The sequence below is a fragment of the Cherax quadricarinatus genome, chromosome 14, assembly GCF_038502225.1.
Source record: "Cherax quadricarinatus isolate ZL_2023a chromosome 14, ASM3850222v1, whole genome shotgun sequence".
Taxonomy (NCBI): domain Eukaryota; kingdom Metazoa; phylum Arthropoda; class Malacostraca; order Decapoda; family Parastacidae; genus Cherax; species Cherax quadricarinatus.
The window spans coordinates 20,902,105-20,920,915 of NC_091305.1; the positions used below are offsets into that span (position 1 = coordinate 20,902,105).

Genomic DNA, 18,811 nt, shown 5'->3' on the forward strand with positions numbered 1-18,811 from the left:
TGCTTTGACATGTATTCGTTCAACAAAGTAAGTTTAATATACAAAAGGTAAAGGGTGTTTTTAAGCAATCCCATTTACAGGCTAACAACAGTTACAGTATCACCCCTAGGATGAAATCCAAGTACCTATTTACTGCTAGGTGGAGAGAGACAGAAGTTGTAAGGAGACTTACATAGTCTCTCCATTTGTCTAGGAGTGAACTTAAATCCTTCAGCTGTGTGCCAAAAGTCCTACCACAGAGCTACAAGCCATTCTTGAAATTCTACAATTTAGAAATATGGTGAAGGCAAAGTACGTCTTCATTAGAGATATGTGCTTAAGAAAGAATAAAGTTTTCAGCACGAGAGAAGACTAAATTTATGAAATCTGAAGAATAGCCACAAAGAAAGAATAGCAAGAAAGCGAAATTTCAGAATAAAAATCTGAGGATCACTGTTGCAGAGAGGGAGAGGAAAGACCATTAACAGACTGTGAACGGAAGGAAAGTTATGAATGCACACAGGTATTCAGTAAACAAAGAAAAACAAGTTACAAAGTATATAGCAGTCTCATTTCTTTCTTCCTCCACGCTCTCCACATCTGGGCTAAAAGGAGCAAGGTTCTGACACTGGTCACTTAAAAGAAAAAACTTATAAACTGTATTCCTAGTAGTTCACTGAACTCTATATAAAAAAGTACTTTTCCATCCTTAAAAACACTAATATATGCACATGGATGCAATACAGATGTTAAGGAAGAACTGACAGTTAATGTTAGGAATGAAAGAAAGCTAGATGTTCTAGCACTGAGTTAAAGTTTAAAGAGGTTTTAAGTGTTAGAAGCTTGAGAATAGAGCTGGCAAATGTGAGAATGTTAGACTGGCTTAAGTAAAGACAAGTGGTTTATGATATTCAACATGCAGTTGGAGTGTGAACATGGTAGAATCTTAGGAATTCAGGCTAACCAATAAGCTGGACAAGAGTTTTGCAGATGGAATGTGCAGTGTCTACACACTGAAGGACGGGTGGGGTTTTGCAGTTCACTGGGTCATTTGAGTTGTCATGTCTGGTTGGGTACAAAGCTGAAAATTTATACAGTACCTAAGACATACTGAATGGCAAACTCATTCAGAGCAATATATTTTAAAATTTTAAAAATATTTAAAATATAATTATGATACTGTAGTACTGAAAACTACCATGAGGCTTACAGAATGTACTGTGCTGAGGAATTTGTGTGTGTCAAGTTTGGTGGTATTTTTCACATTTTGCACCATGACTATACAGTAATAAAGTCCCTTTCAGCTAAACTCCTGAATTTTAATATGAAGCTTTATTTTCTAACTGTACATAAATGCAAGGAGAAAGTTCTCACATTACGGTCTGAAAATAAACAAGCAACAGAAAAAGTCAACAAAGAAGGCAAATATCCTCTCCACGGGGGACACATAATAAGAATGCATTAGTAATTACAATAACCACATCACTACAAAGGCAGGTGTGCGCGCTTACAGCACACTACATTTTACAAAATTCTCAATCCACCATGCTTCCAATATACCTATTGAAGGGTTTCAAGCATTTTCCTATTCCCACAGCCTGGCCCTGGGTCAAGCTTATCATGAACATAAATAATCACAGCAAGCTTACCTGTAGCATCCATAAAAAAACAGGGAGCTTGAAAAAGTTTGATTTTTAGTTAAAAATACAGAATAGTAGTTATAGAATTTATTTTAGTAATGCAATTCTGAAACCATTAAAAACCAAAATACTTCCAAGAATTCTCTCGTTTATTATGCAATAATCTTTTAATATACATTAATGAAATAAAAGGAGCTGGTTAAAAAAATCTTTGTATGTTACAACCTTCGTCTTAATGTAACATTCTTAGTTTTCCTAAAATAAACAGGCATAAAATTTTCACCAATTGGTTTTTATACATTACCACTTGTTAAAACCTGATATATTAAAACTTTTATTCTGACCTCTATTCATCTCTTATTAATGAAAGATCTACTTCTTTTCAAGCACTCATGATCTACCTTTCAAACACTTATGAAACTGGAGAAATTAGTGAAAAAACTTAATCTAAATTTGCCTTACCATTAAGTGAGAGAGACGATATATCTGGGGGTGGAGGAATGATAGGTTCTTCTTCAGGATATACCATCACTGCTCTCCGTACTTCACCCACAGCAGACAGAAGCTAAGAAAAATTGTCACAGAGTCAAAGGCAGGGAGCAAACTTTTTCTTAACTAGTAATGTGCCGCAGGTGTTTAAAATAGTCTAAGCTACACAGTAACTAGAAATTATTATGATACATAACCATTATACACTGTCATGCTATACTGAAATTAAAACAAATAAATCTTTCTTTTCACAGTCAGGACGAGTGAGGAAACTTCTGCTCATTCATCCAAACATTTCACTATAATCCATTGTTTTTTGTGGTTACTAATTGAGTGCAATTGCAAAATAAGCAACCATGGGCCCAAAGAAAGTTCCTAGTAAAGTTCCTTTGGTAAAGAAAGTGAGAAACACAATAGAATTTAAGAAAGTTGTTAAAAAGTATGAGAGTGGTGTTCAAGTGCTTGAACTTGCCAAGATGTATGGGAAATCCCAATCAACAATCACTTCCATCCTGGCAAAGAAAGTAGAAATTAAGGAAGCTAATGCTGCAAAAGGGAGTTTAGCAGGGAGGCAGGGAGTGTAGCAGGCAGGCAGGGAGTGTAGCAGGCAGGCAGGGAGTGTAGCAGGGAGGCAGGACCCCAATGGAAATAAGTCACTGTCTGACTCTTTTGGGTTATCCTAGGTTCTTTACACATATGGTATGGAAGGAAGGCAGGGAGTGTAGCATGGAGAGGGAGTGTAGCATGGAGGGAGGGAGTGTAGCAGGGAGGCAGGGAGTGTAACATGGAGGCAGGGAGTGTAGCCGGGAAACAGTGTGTGGAAGGGAGGCAGGGAGTGTAGCAAGCAGAGAGGGAAGTAACCTCAGAGAGGGCTTTGATAACTGAAGTCCTTATGAAGGGAGATTCACCTTCCAAACAATAATCAGTCCACCCTCTCTCCTCCTCCCTGTCTTCCAGAAGCCAACAAGAGTCTTCAATAAAGGTATGTAAGTAATTGTGATTTAAATGTTCATTTATTTATTTTATTTAGTTCTCAATGTTTTGTGTATGTAAAACTGTAACTAATCTTTAAAAAATGTATTTTTTGTTAATATTTTTAGGTGTCTGGAATGGATTAATTGTATTTACATTAATTCTTATGGGAAATATTATTTCAGTTTTAGGCCATTTCGGTTTTAGGTCGACCTCCTGGAATGGATTATGGCCGATAACTGAGGGTCCACTGTATTGCACAAAATTGTGAAGACACTGCATCATTAAAACTCTTTATTGCCAAGTAAGTTTAGATCCAAATATGCCAGAGGTCTACTTTTCTCTGTGGTGAACCACATTTTTCCATGTGTTGAATGACAGTATGTCAGGATACCATGGTGTTCAGGCAAGCAGCAACAGCTCTATCTTCTAGGCAACAATTTTTTAATCCATCAACCACATCCCACCAAATGTAGGGTAACTTAAAGAAGGAAACCTCTTCATTGTTATTCATTCTTTAGCAGTCTTTCCAGGAGTGCATGAGCCTCACAATTCAAATGATCCTCAGAATCACATCCCACCCATCAATCAAAGTGCAGGAAATGAACACTACTTCCCACCTCCAGAGCTCAAGTTTGGCTATCCAATATGTTCACATTTTAACAGCACATAAACTTCCCAAAATCACTCCTCTCTACTTACTCCTAACATATTAACATATGCTTGCTGGATGCTTAAGTCCCAAATACAGTGGAACCTCTCCTTGTGAGCGTGTCCACGTGCAAGTTTTTCCAAATACTACAAGCAGTCGATGGGTCAATTTTTTGCTTCCATACGTGAGCAAAATTTCCACAAGCGAGCCTCAAGGCAGGTTCCTTGACACTGGTGAGGGGCTCTTGCTCTTGATCTCAGGAATTGTATCTCATTTGTTTGTTGGACTATCTTTTTGAAACCTGGGCAATGTATGATGGAAAGATGCTTCTTAATGTACACCAAAAATGAAAGAAATCTAAGCATAAATAATGGAGTTCACTTCTCAGTAATTAGCCACCCCTTAGTGGTAATTTCGAATGGATTTTACGGTTGTATTCTCGTTTTTTTGGTCTCATTTGATAGAATGGAAGATAAATTACAGAAATAGATATGATTTTGATTGCTTTCACGACAAAAAGTACCTTGAAATAGAGCTCAACCTAGGAAAAATGGTCCATTGCTTGGCTGTTTCAGTATAAACAAATGACGTCACAGTAAATCTTATATTTTTTGTGTGAATAAAAATTACAAATTATTTATATAATAATAATAATAATAATAATAATAATAATAATAATAATAATAATAATAATAATATTTATTATTATTTTATTATCACACTGGCCGATTCCCACCAAGGCAGGGTGGCCCGAAAAAGAAAAACTTTCACCATCATTTACTCCATCACTGTCTTGCCAGAAGGGTGCTTTACACTACAGTTTTTAAACTGCAACATTAACACCCCTCCTTCAGAGTGCAGGCACTGTACTTCCCATCTCCAGGACTCAAGTCCGGCCTGCCGGTTTCCCTGAACCCCTTCATAAATGTTACTTTGCTCACACTCCAACAACATGTCAAGTATTAAAAACCATTTGTCTCCATTCACTCCTATCAAACACGCTCACGCATGCCTGCTGGAAGTCCAAGCCCCTCGCACACAAAACCTCCTTTACCCCCTCCCTCCAACCTTTCCTAGGCCGACCCCTACCCCACCTTCCTTTCACTACAGACTTGATACACTCTTGAAGTCACTCTGTTTCGCTCCATTCTCTTTACATGTCCGAACCACCTCAACAACCCTTCCTAATAATAATAATAATAATAATAATAATAATAATAATAATAATAATAATAATGAAAGAAATCTAAGCATAAATAATGGAGCGCACTTCTCAGCAATTAGCCATCCCTTAGTGGTACAGTGGACCCCCGCTTAACGATCACCTCCCAATGCGACCAATTATGTAAGTGTATTTATGTAAGTGCATTTGTACGTGTATGTTTGGGGGTCTGAAATGAACTAATCTATTTCACAATATTCCTTATGGGAACAAATTCGGTCAGTACTGGCACCTGAACATACTTCTGGAATGAAAAAATATCGTTATCCGGGGGTCCACTGTATTTTCATATGGTTTTTATGGTTGTATTCTCATTTTTTTTTATCTCATTTGATAGAATGGAAGATATATTACAGAAATAGGTATGATTTTGATTGCTTTCACGGCGAAAAGTGCCTTGAAATTGAGCTCAACCTAGGAGAAATGGTCCACTGCTTGCCTGTTTCAGTGTAAACAAATGACATCACTGTCCATTCCAATATGCAGTCGTGAATGGGTTGACATACAGTGGACCCTCGCCTAACGATGGCATAGCATAAAGTTAAATCCACCTAGCGATACATTTTAATGCAAAAATTTTGCCTCGCCTAGCACTAAAAAACTTGCTCAATGCGATTCGTCCGAGACGTGTCATGTGCAGCCTGAGCCAGCCTCACTTCTTCCGTGGGTGGCAGTGTTTACAAGCCAGCCTCCACGGTCACATACAAGCATACAATCGGAACTTTTCATATTATCACAGCGTTTTTAGTAATTTCACCTGCAAAATAAGTGACCATGGGCCCCAAGAAAGCTTCTAGTGCCAACCCTGTGGTAAAAAGGGTGAGAAATACTATCGTACCACAGTCAGCTGCTGCTGCACCACCGTCAGCTGTTGCTGGACCAGTCAGCTGTTGCTGCACCACAGCTGCTGCTGCACCACAGTCAGCTGCTGTTGCATCTCAGTCAGCTGCTGCTGCATCTCAGTCAGCTGTTGCTGCACTACAGTCAGCTGCTGCTGCACCACGGTCAGCTGTTGCTGCACAACAGACAGCTGTTGCTGCACCAACATCAGCTGTATTACTCGAAGATGTGGAGAGTGTGTTGTTGGTATGGCTTAACATGAAACAATTACCGAGAAACGATTAACCCCAGAGGGTTAGCCACCCAGGATAACCCAAGAAAGTCAGTGCATCATCGAGGACTGTCTAACTTATTTCCATTGGGGTCCTTAATCTTGTCCCCCAGGATGCGACCCACAACAGTTGACTAACACCTAGGTGAACAGGAAAAAATGCCTGGAACTAGTGCTCATATTGGTGAGGTTAGTGGGGAGGATGTGGAAGAGTTGGTGGAGGAGGACAATGACAAGCTAACCACTGATGAGCTGCTAGATCATCTTCAACAGCAAGACCCCAGCCCTGAGGAAACTGCTTCGGAGGAGGGGAGAGAGAAATTGAAGAAGTTGCCTACTTCAAAGATTAAGGAAATGTGTGCAATGTGGCTTGAAGTGCAAACCTTTTTTGATGAAACTCACCCTGACACAGCTATTGCAAGCCATGCTGGTGGCTATTACACTAACAATGTTGTGAACCACTTTAGGAAAGTCATAAAGGAACGAGAGGTACAGGCCTCTATGGATAGATATATTGTGCAACAGAGGTTCAGTGACTCTCAATTATTATTATAATCAAAAAGAAGCGCTAAGCCACAAGAGCTATACAGCGCTGCAGGGTGGGGAAGGAAGCGAGGGTATTGGGTGGCAGAAGGGAGGAGGGATGATCAGTAGGTTACAGAAAACAGCGGGGCAGGGGATAGTACGGGGGAAGAGGGTAGCAAGAGATTGAAGTAGAAAGGGCTGAAGGTATCAGAATTTGTGAAGTAAGTCAGTTGTTGTCAAAAAGTCAATGAGAGAGTCCGGATGAAAGGTGGGTCCATCAGCGAGAAGGGAAGGTAAAGAGAGAGCAGCGGAGCGAAGACGACGACGGAGGTAAATTCTGCGTGCTCGTTGATAAAATGGGCAGTCCAACAGAATGTGGCTGACTGATAATGGAGCTTGGCAATTCTCACAGAGAGGAGCAGGGCGCCTCTCCATGAGATATCCATGAGTAAGACGAGTATGGCCAATGCGAAGACGGGAGAGTGTAGTCTCCCAACCTCGACACTGGTGATAAGAAGGCGGCCAGTAACCTATACTCGGTTTAATAGATTGAAGTTTGTTGCCGAGCATAGTAGACCAACGTTGTTGCCAACGGGTGTGAAGGTGGGAAGATATTGCAGCAAAATAGTCCGTACATGGAATACCTCTATATGAAACTGGTAGGTCATGTACTGCTGACCGCGCAGCAGTGTCTGCCTGTTCACTGCCCTGTACGTCTACATGACCAGGGACCCAACAAAAAACAATATCTTTATGCTTGGTAAAGATGCGGCGTAGCCAAAGTTGGATACGGAGGACTAAGGGGTGAGGTGTATCAAATTTCTGTATAGCCTGTAAAGCACTAAGGGAGTCTGAGACAACCACAAATGATGACACAGGCATAGATGCAATATGGATAAGTGCTGCAAGGATGGCATACAATTCAGCAGTAAAAATGCTAGCCGAAGATAGTAAATGCCCTCGTACGACGCTGTCCGGAAACACTGCTGCGAATCCCACGCCGTCAGAAGACATAGAGCCACCTGTGTACACAGCAATGGCATGAGAATGAGAGTGGAAGTGGTCAAGAAAAAGAGAGTGGGAAGCGACCGTAGACAGTCAGGCTTTCGAGCAAGGGAGAGAGAAAGAACAGACTCGAACAGCTGGAACTTCCCAGGGGGGTAGGGAAAAGTGAGATGCTACATGAACATAGAAAGGTGGTAATTGAAGAGAAGACAAGAGCGAATGAAGGCGAAGAGAGAAGGGACGGAGTAAACAGGGGCGGCGAACAAATAAAGAATGTCTACTAATATCAGTGACCATTCTATAAATGGAAGGATTGCGGAGATCATGAGAGCGTACATAGTAGCGAAGGCAATGGGCATCACGGCGATCGGATAAGGATGGAACGTTCGCTTCTGCATAGAGGCTCTCGACGGGGGAAGAGCGAAAAGCACCAAGGCATAAACGTAATCCTTGGTGATGAATGGGGTTAAGGCTAGAGAGAGTAGCAGGAGAAGCCGCTGAATAGATCTGGTCACCATAATCAAGTTTCGATAAAATGAGGGTGGAATGTAGGCGAAGGAGGGTTCGACAATCAGCTCCCCATGAAAGATGAGCAAGGGTTTTAAGAAGGTTCAGCCGGCTGTGACAAGTTGCCTTCAGAGAGGTAATGTGAGGTTTCCAGGATAACCTACGGTCAAAGAGGAGGCCCAGAAACTTGACTGTATCACGTTCAGGGATACGGGAGCCATAGAGGTACAAAGGATGATCGGAGATGACAGAGCGTCTAGTGAAAGTAATTTGGTGGGTTTTAGTGCTGGAAAATTTAAACCCATGTGTGGTGGCCCAATTGGAAACACAGTCGACCGCATGCTGGAGATAAACTGTAATGAGGTGACAGTCAGCGCCTGCACAGGCAATAGCGAAGTCATCAACATAGAGTGATGACCAAATATTTGATGGAGACTAGAGGCCAAATCATTAATAGCAAGGAGAAAAAGTGTTGTGCTCAGAACACATCCCTGGGGGACACCTTCAGCTTGGATAAAGTCCGGGGAGAGCACATTATTAACCCGAACACGGAAATGCCAGTTAAAAAGTTCTTAAAGAAGGATGGTAGATTGCCTCGAAGGCCTAAGGAGTGGGCTTGGGCTAAAATATTATACCTCCAAGTTGTGTCATATGCCTTCTCAAGGTCAAAAAATATGGCAATAACTGAGTGGTTATTCGCAAAGGCATTACAAACATACGTATCCAAGCGTAGTAAGGGGTCTATGGTAGAACGTCCCTTAGGAAAGCCATATTGACGAGTGGAGAGACTGTTGTGTGTCTCTAAATACCACACTAAATGTCTATTTACCAGGCGTTCCACCACTTTGCAAACTGCACTGGTAAGAGCAATGGGACGATAGTGGGAGGCTTCATGTCCCGTAGTGCCTGGTTTGCGGAAAGGGAGAACAATGGCAGATTTCCACAGCTGTGGAAGAACTCCTTGTGACCAAATAAGATTGTAAAGGCATAATAGGACTGCAAGGGCTGACTAATGTAAATGTTGTAGCATACAAATATGAATGTCGTCGGGCCCAGCTGCCGATGATCGGCAAGCTGAGAGTGTTGCCTCCAGTTCTTGAAGTGTAAAAGGCACATTATACTGTTCTTCTCTGAGAGAAGAAAAGTCCAAGGGTGCTAACTCTCTGGCAGACTTTGAGGAAAGAAACGAGGGGCATAGATGGAGTCCTTGAGAAATACGGACCAGATGATTGCCAATTTCATTGGCAACCCCTAGTGGGTTTGCTACATCAACACTGGCAACCCGCAGAACAAGAGCCGGGTCAGGAGAATATTTACCACTCAGTTTTCGTACTTTTTTCCAGACTGCACTCATAGAGGAAGCAGAGGTGATGGTGGAGACATAATCTCGCCAGCAAGTGTGTTTAGCGTCACAGATGACACGGCGAGCAATCGCACCCTTCTGCTTAAAAGCAAGAAGTCTCTCCGTAGTTCTATTGTACCGGTACCTGCCCCATGCAGCGTGTTTCAAACGTACTGCACGAGCACAAGCAGGAGACTACCAAGGCACGCATTTCTGAGAATGTCTGCCCGAAGTTTGGGGTATACAGTTAGAAGCTGCGGTTAAAACGGAGGACGAGAAGAGGTGTAAAAGCTCATCGATGGAGGACGAAGAAGGAGCCTCTCTAAAAACAGTTAGGTGTGAGTAAAGGTTCCAATTTGCCTGATCAAATTGCCAGCGTGGGATGCGAAGGGGTGGTGATATATGAAGGGGAAGTAAGAATGATTGGGAAATGATCGCTGTCATGTAAGTCCGGGAGAACAGACCAAGTGAAGTCTAATGCGGCGGAGGAAGAGCAGACTGAGAGATCGATGCAAGAGAGAGTGTGAGTCCAAGAATCAAAATGGGTGTGAGTACCTGTATTTAAAACATGGAGGGGGTGCATGGCAAGAAAAGCCTCTAACTGAATGCCACGGGAATCACAGTGAGACCCCCCCAGAGGAAGTGGTGGGCATTAAAATCGCCAAGTAACAGAATCGGTGGCGGTAATGACGAAACAAGAAAGGCAATATCCAGAATAGATAATGCCCGAGAAGGAGAGAGATATAAAGAACAGAGCGTATACCACCCATGCAAGTGGATACGGGCTGCTGTGTGATGCAGCGAGGTACGAACAAATAGCTGATGGTATGGAATATCAGTGCGTAGAAGAAGGGCACTTTCATTAAAGGTCCCATCAGGAAAAGGATCTGAAGAATACAACAAATTATAGCCTGAGATGGGAGAGATAACAGCAGTGTAATTTTGGTTCCTGTAAGCAAACACCAACAGGGGAAAACTGGGAGAGTAACATCTGAAGCTCGCACCGATTACCCCTGAGGCCGCGTATATTCCACTGTAAATAGGCCATGATTGGCAATGATAAAGATACCTGAAATCCGCAGGTAAGGGTTCCTACGGACTAGAGGGGTTAGAAAAGTCCACATGCAGAGGCAGTGGAAAATGTTCAAGCAGCGAAGGAACGGTGCTCTGTGAAGAAAGGAGTTGTGCAGATGGAGCAGAGGAGAGAGAAGGAATGGAGGGTGGATCAGTGTCCATTGATGGTTTGGTCTCTGCAATATATTCAGAGATTGCTTTAAGTGTTTCGGAATTCAGAGACATCGTTTGGGAGACAATATTGGAAATGGTAGGGGGAGGATGAGTAAAGATTGGAACTGTAATGGACTGTACCAAGGTAGGGGGGGGGGCGAAAGGGTGGAGGGAACTGGAGAAGCATGGAAGGGGACAGAAGAGGCAGAAACCTGGGAGGTGGCAGAAGAGGAAGAAACTTGGGAGGGAACAGGGGATGAAGGTACAGTACAAGGAGGAGGGTGAACCTCTACACTTGTAACAGAGCCAGTGAGAGGGGAAGAACCAGGTACAGAGACAGGGAAAGTAAAATGAGAAGGTGGAAGATGGGTAGGAGGTGTTAACGGACCTTTTTTTGACTTTTGAGAAGTAGAGGGACGATTGGGAGGAGGTGTCATACGAGATCTCGTCGCTACTGAGGCTTGTGAGGGAGAACACGAAGAAGCGAGATCAGACTGAGGTGTTGAAGTAGGGATGTCTGAGCCTAGGATAGCAAAAGAATTAGATACAGGAGTGATTATGGGAGAGGTAACCACAGAGGTGGTTACAGAAGATGGGATCCCAGAAGTGGAGGGACGTTTTGAAACAAGGGAATAAGAAACACGAGGTAGTCTCCCTTGGAGGCGGAGATGAGAAACTGCCATGGCATAAGGGAGACCTTTTGCGTCTTTGAGGTGACGGATTTCCCACTCGTTTAAGTAGACTTGACAACGGCGAAAGTACGAAGGGTGAGCCTCATGACAATTAAGGCAAGAGGGAGGTCGATTGCAAGATGTATTAGAATGGTCATCGGCACCACAGACTGGGCATTCGGCGATAGATCTGCAATATTTTGCTGGATGGCCAAATCACCAGCAATTTCTACACTGTTGCGGTGTAGGGATCACCTTTCGAACTTGTAACTGATGTCCTGCTACATAAACTGAGGATGGAAGTTCACGGCAGTCAAAAGTTAAACGAGCCACATTGCTAGGGTATTGTCTCCGCCCGTGGGCAGGAAGAACGTAAGTGTCTACCTTGAGGATTGGGAGATCTTGGAGTTCCAGCTGTTCAAGAATGTCAGTGCCACATGTCTGGAAATTTTGTTGAACTATGGTATGGGGCAGAATGACGGTACCACTACAAGAATTGAGGGAATGATGTTTTTCAATAGTGACAGGAACAGTATCGATATGGGAAAGACGAGAAAGCTCATGAGCCTGGGTAGCATTCTGTACGGTGATGATGCGCGTACCGCTCTTAAGAGCATGAAAAGAAATATCTTTACCAACATGGCGTAGGAGTGCCTTGCCAATACTGTGGTCAGAAAGGTAGGCAGTAGAGGAAGTCGGTCGTAAAGTGAAGAATTTAGTCCATTGTGCAGTCTGAAACTGAGCGTGGAAAGGTAGTGAAGAACGTGTCGATCCTTTCTGAGAAGAACGAGAAGGTGGAGAAGTATCATCAGCAGGTAATTGTCGTTGGCGTTTAGGCGTGGGACCAGAGTTGGTCCGACGTGGAATGGGCCGGCGATTCGAAAATTGCCGCACCGTAGAGGGAGAGGCTGGAAGCATAGTCAGAGGAGAGCGAAGGTCAGATAAATCGAAGGAGTCAGTCGAGGCCTCAGTACCTGAAGCGGGGGAGGAAACAGCACCGGCAAGGTACAGAGGCATGAGGAGTGTCCGAAGAGTGGTCCAAAGACGAGGCGGGTTGAGAACGGGGTGCGGTATCAGGAAGGGGCCCGGGGTTAGCAGGTTCATGGACTAGGGGTGCCATGGTTAGGTTACTTCTTTCTTTTTGTTTTTAAGAAAAAAAAAGAAAGAAGAAAAGAAAATAAAAATAAAAAAAAAAAAATAAAAAAAGGTGGGACCGGGGAGGGATAGTTCCTAGGAGGAATGAAAGGGCCAGAAATCTCCCTCCGCGCCCAAGAGGACCTCAGCACCGCAAGTAGCGCAGATGCAGCATGGAACCTGTGCCATACCCTACCCATCATGCCAGTAAACCGGCAATCCAGGATAGCAACCTCACATCTGCCAAGCTACCTCGGTGGACAAAAGAGAGGGTGGCTGGAAATCCGCCACAAAGCATACCTCCTTCGGCCACCACCCACGGAATCCGAAAGGTGGCTTCCAGAGATACACCCATCGCCCGAGAGACACCCAAAGCCATCCACCGGGATACCGGAGAAGGATCGGGACATCCCCAGGCAATCCAGATTCCACGGCAAACTACACCACCGCCAAGAACCTCAACGGAATGGGATGGACCCCGGTACCCTTTCCCCTACCTAGGAACTAGCGTGCCTGTGAAAAAAAAAAAAAAAAAAACCAAAGGCCAAAAAGGAAGGGCAAAAGGGAGGGGTGGGGAGGAGGAGGAGGAGGAAAGGAAAAAGGGGAGAATGGGGAGGATGGGATAGGGAACGGGGGATTGGGGGGTAATTAGGTTCGGTCTGAGGAAGGGGACCGACAGGTCTAATTCCTCAGACCACGAGCCTCTTCACCACGCCAAGGAGCCCCCCTTGAAGAGGAGTGACTCTCAAGCTGGTCCTAGTGGCATTAAAAGAAGAAGGGAAGTAACCCTGGAAAAGGACTTGACACCTCAAGTCCTAATGGAAGGGGATTCCCCTTCTAAACACTAAGACCATCCACACACTCCCCTCCTCCCATCCCATCAATCATCACCAGATCTTCAATAAAGGGAAGTGTCATGTATTGTACATCTCTTTTTCAGTTTGTGTGTATTAAAATTAATATTTCATGTGGTAAAATTTTTTTTTTCATACTTTGGGGTGACTTGCATGGATTAATTTGATTTCCATTATTTCTTATGGGGAAAATTAATTCGCCTAACGATAATTTCGCCTAATGTTGAGCTCTCAGGAACAGATTAATATTGTTAGGCGAGGGTCCACTGTATTTATACAATTATTGCAATAAGGAATAACAGTAAATCTTATATTTTTTGTGTGAATAAAAATTACAAATAATTTATATAATAATAATAATAATAATAATAATAATAATAATAATATGTATAATAATAATATGAATAATAACAATACATACAATAATAATAATAATAGTATAATACAATAATAATAATAATAATAATTATAATAATAATGAATTATAATAATAATATAATATATAATAATAATACATATATAATAATAATGTACTACATATAATAATTATAATAATAGATGGCTTCAAAAGGCTGTCACTAGATGGCAGTGTTTACCACAACAAAGATGGAGCGGTTGTGGCCACCTCCACCTGTTACATAATGACATATTTTATTCATTCTAGAATATATATCATGTTTCTATGTTATTTATATTGTCTGTTATGTCAAACTAGATGAACTGTGATAGATAAATAAGCCATATAGATGATATTAGCAAAATTATTCATGAAGAATTTTGCCCTGTGTCCAGACAAACTCTCCTCCACCACCGACTCCGCCCATACCACTACATGAATGACATTTTATTCATTCTAGAGTATATGTCATGTTTCTATGTTATTCATATTGTTTGTTATGTCAAACTAGATGAACTGTGATAGATAAATAAGCCGTATAGATGATATTAGCAAAATTATTCATGAAGTATTTTGCCTGGTGTCCAGACAAACTCTCGTCCACCGCCGACACCGCCCATACCACTACATGAATGACATATTTTATTCATTTTAGAGTATATATCAGGTTTCTATGTTATTTATATTGTTTATTATGTCATATTAGATGAAGTGAGATAGATAAATATGCCGTAGAGTTAATATCAGCGAAATTATTGAAGTACAGAATTCCACTGGAACGGATTAATTGCATTTCAATTAATTTAAATGAGGAAAATTGACTCTGCAAACGAGCAAATCCAGTTGCGAGCAAGGTCATGAAACGGATTAAACTCGCAAGTAGAGGTTCCACTGTACTTAAAACCTCTTTCACACTGTCCTTCCACTCGATCCTGGAATGTCTGCTACCCCTCCTTCCATCCACCCAAGAATTATATGCTCTATTTGTCAATCTATTTTGAGCCATCCTGTCTTACACCCAAAGATGTATATTTAGAGAGAACTGCTGACAGCACAGCTAATCCAGATATTGTCTTGCTCAGCTGCCCAGATAAAGTAAATTACATTCAGATTATCAGATACTCTCTAGATTTTTTTTACACCACCTGTTGTAAGCTAGACTGCAGAGACAATTTTTGTGTACTGCTGCTGCAAATGGACATTCAGGTCAGTATTAAGTAGCTCCAATACACACTTTTGCTAATAATGTATAGTATGTGATTCTAGACAGTGTAGAGAAATGCCTAAACCAATAGCAATTGGCCTCCATAGTGATGCCAGTGTAACATTTTGACAAGAAAATATTATAACAGTTTTATACTATACCAATATAAAAATATATATTTTTAGAAAATTATAAAAATATCACTTACATTCCTGTCCATTCCAGTCTTCCCCCTACATATACAAGATATGAACTTCACCTTTTTTTGCTTACTGCAGAAGAAAACAAGTATGCAGTCACATGAATAACACAAATATGAATAAAAGTTTTGGTCCTTTCTTATTCTTGTCAGCTAGATCTTCTTCAAAAATTCTTACTTTTTCTCCTTATTCTTGTATATTCATTACTGGCTTGATAAATACAGTAAACATGAGCTACCAACCTAGGTAATAAGTTGGTAGACAGCAACTGCCCAAGGAGGTACTACTGTCCTGCCAAGTGAGTGTAAAACAGAAGCCTGTAATTGTTTTACATGATGGTAGGATTGCTGGTGTCTTTTTTCTGTCTCATAAGCATGCAGGATTTCAGGTACATCTTGCTACTTCTGCTTACACTTAGGTCACACTACACATGCATGTACAAGCATACATATACACACCCCTCTGGGTTTTCTTCTACTTTCTTACTACTTTTGTTCTTGTTTATTTCCTCTTATCTCCTTGGGTGAGTGGAACAGAATTCTTCCTCCGTAAGCCATGTGTGTCATAAGAGGCGACTAACATGCCGGGAGCAAGGGGTCAGTAACCCCTTCTCCTGTATACATTACTAAAGTTAAAAAGAGAAACTTTTGTTTTTCTTTTTGGGTAACCCTGCTTTGGTGGGATATTGCCAGTTTGGTGAAAGAAGAAAATGAGCTACTAAACTAGGACAGATGGTTCTTTATATCCTAACACTGGTTTCTGCACTCAAGATGTTCAATGTGATTTTTATGCAAGTACATATGATTGCAATGATCATATGCACAGAAATGACACAATGCAAGGCCTTGCCCAGGACTTGCAATAAGAGATCTCCTACTTGCATCCACATAAAAGAGTCTTTAGAGAAATTAATATTTTTTAAATTGCTCAGAACACATGCTGAGAGTTTCCAGTATTGGTTCTATGATACTTCAAGATTAACAAAAATTAATGAGATGTGAAAGTAATTATAATCTATTACTGTTGTATTAGGAGGTTTACCTGCAGGTTGCTATTCCATGAGTAGTTTATGGAACTTTTCACAGAATGTAGCTTGTCATACCTCAAAATGTTATCTTAGTGCTAGTTTGTTTTGTAGTTTGCAGGGTTCCACATGAGGGGCTAAAGAATCCCTATTTTCATACTGTTTTTAGTCAAATTTATGGAACTCTCTTAGATATCTTTTTTTTCAATTATCAGATTTTTTTTTTAACTTTCTTTAGAGATTTGTTTTAACTCACTCATTCACATACAGGATTTAAAAGATGATTTACTTTTGTAATTTTCAATCTAAAAACAAGGGGTAATTTGTATTTTTTTTCACTGTATCTGCAGCCACATGAAGTTTAGCAAAAAAATATCAAAATGTCATGGTTTACATAAAGTCATGAAAGCCTTAACAGTGCTGAAATAGAAAGCTTTATAAAGTATTAAGCTTCAAGAAATCTCTCTCATTTTGAGAAGCAAGGCTTAGAATGAGTTTATGAATACGTGTACTATAAAACACTAAGCATCAAAACATCATTTTGTCCATAAAAAGTACATATGGATACTGTTGGTTTTCAAGGTGAAAGCAACTTTTAAAGAGTACAAGAAATAAGGATAAAAGCCAATAATATGGCATTTGCAATGGCTGTGTATGATGCACAGTATTACCTCACAAGCCAACAAGGTAAACTTAGCCTAAAAAATAATGCACTGCATATGAGAGCCAAAAGTAAATCTGGTAAGCAAAGAATTTCTACTTAAAGTAAGTACGAACTCACTGACATAATAGGTTGAGGACTTGGATGAATGTGTTCAATACATGCACCTGGCTGAAGAACCTGCAAATTAATTGTTAATCTGCTTGACCTATCTCTTCAAAAGTTTACTATGTCAATAGTAAACATTTCAAAAAGGAATTCAAACACATTTAAAGTAAACAACACAGTACTCTTAATTCAATTATTCCAGCCATGGTAATGTGACTTTTATTCTTTGTAATATAAATTAAGATACAGTTGATTAACCCTGAAACTGTCCAAATGTAGATCCACGCTGACGTGTGTAGCGCTCTAATCGTAGATCTACATTTCTTTTTACATTAGAAAGCATGTAAAATCGGACATAGATCTAGGTCCGGAGCGCTACACACGTCAACGTAGATCTATGTTTGGACAGTTTAAGGGTTAATAAGTTATTTACATGGGGTATGAATTGTCTTGATTCCAATCAAAACAAGTGAATTTTGAGTACAGTATATGTAATACATACATGTATTAATAAATTATAATCTATGCATGCATGAGCCAAGTTTTGATGCCACTGTGACTTGCCAAAAACACAAATACTGGACTGCAATACAGTCTACTAAAAATCCTGTAGTAATTCCCCCCCCCCTCTTTAACAGAGCATAAAATTAATAAAATTGTTAGTACAGTGGTACCTCGGGATACGAACTTATTTCATTCCAGAAGGCTGTTCAAGTGCTGATACCAAACGAATTTATTCCCATAAGGAATAATGTAAATTAGATTAATCCGTTCCAGACCCCCAAAAATACACTTACAAAAGCACTTACATAAATACGCTTACATAACTGTTCAGGTTTTGAGCTGTTCATATCCCGAGGTACCACTGTATTCTGATTCATGACTGAGTTAGGAATTTTCTTGCCAGGTATTCAGAGATGGATTTTGAGAGTAATAGTGATAAAATAAATTAGCCATGATTAAATATCCAACAACAATGGAAGAGGGTAAAGTACCTAGGGATTGGCAGAGAGCATGCATAGTTCCTTTGTATAAAGGCAAAGGGGACAAAAGAGAGTGCAAAAATTATAGGGGGATAAGTCTGTTGAGTCCTAGGTAGTAGGTTGGTAGACAGCAACCGCCCAGGGAGGTACTACTGTCCTGCCAAGTGAGTGTAAAACGAAAGCCTGTAATTGTTTTACATGATGGTAGGATTGCTGGTGTCCATTTTTTGTCTCATAAACATGCAAGGTTTCAGGTACGTCTTGCTACTTCTACTTACACTTAGGTCACAATACACATACATGTACAAGCATATATATATATACACACCCCTCTGGGTTTTCTTCTATTTTCTTACTAGTTCTTGTTCTTGTTTATTTCCTCTTATCTCCATGGGGAAGTGGGACAGAATTCTTCCTCCGTAAGCTATGCGTGTTGTAAGAGGCGACTAAAATGCCAGGAGCAAGGGGCTAGTAACCCCTTCTCCTGTTTAAATTACTAAATTTAAAAAGAGAAACTTATGTTTTTCTTTTTGGGCCACCCTGCCTTGGTGGGATACGGCCGGTTTGTTGAAAAAAAAAAAAAAAAGTCTGTTGAGTATACCTGGTAAAGTGTATGGTAGAGTTATTATTGAAAGAATTAAGAGTAAGATGGAGAATAGGATAGCAGATGAACAAGGAGGCTTTAGGAAAGGTAGGGGGTGTGTGAACCAGGTGTTTATAGTGAAACATATAAGTGAGCAGTATTTAGATAAGGCTAAAGAGGTCTTTGTGGCATTTATGGATTTGGAAAAGGCGTATGACAGGGTGGATAGGGGGGCAATGTGGCAGATGTTGCAGGTGTATGGTGTAGGAGGTAGGTTACTGAAAGCAGTGAAGAGTTTTTACGAGGATAGTGAGGCTCAAG

The 18,811-nt window shown here is 41.0% G+C and overlaps 1 protein-coding gene across 21 annotated transcripts in view; it reads right to left on the minus strand.

Moving 5' to 3' along the window:
* Positions 1–18,811, minus strand: part of LOC128695868 (vinculin-like) — a gene marked incomplete at its 5' end in the record, with an annotated part of 191,280 nt that overhangs the window by 98,150 nt on the left and 74,319 nt on the right. For 12 of the 21 annotated variants that reach the window (XM_070084916.1, XM_070084915.1, XM_070084907.1 and 9 more), the window contains 2 exon segments: positions 2,082–2,184; positions 16,937–16,996. In XM_070084916.1, coding sequence (XP_069941017.1) covers positions 2,082–2,184; positions 16,937–16,996 — 163 coding nt within the window. 21 annotated transcript variants of the gene reach the window in all.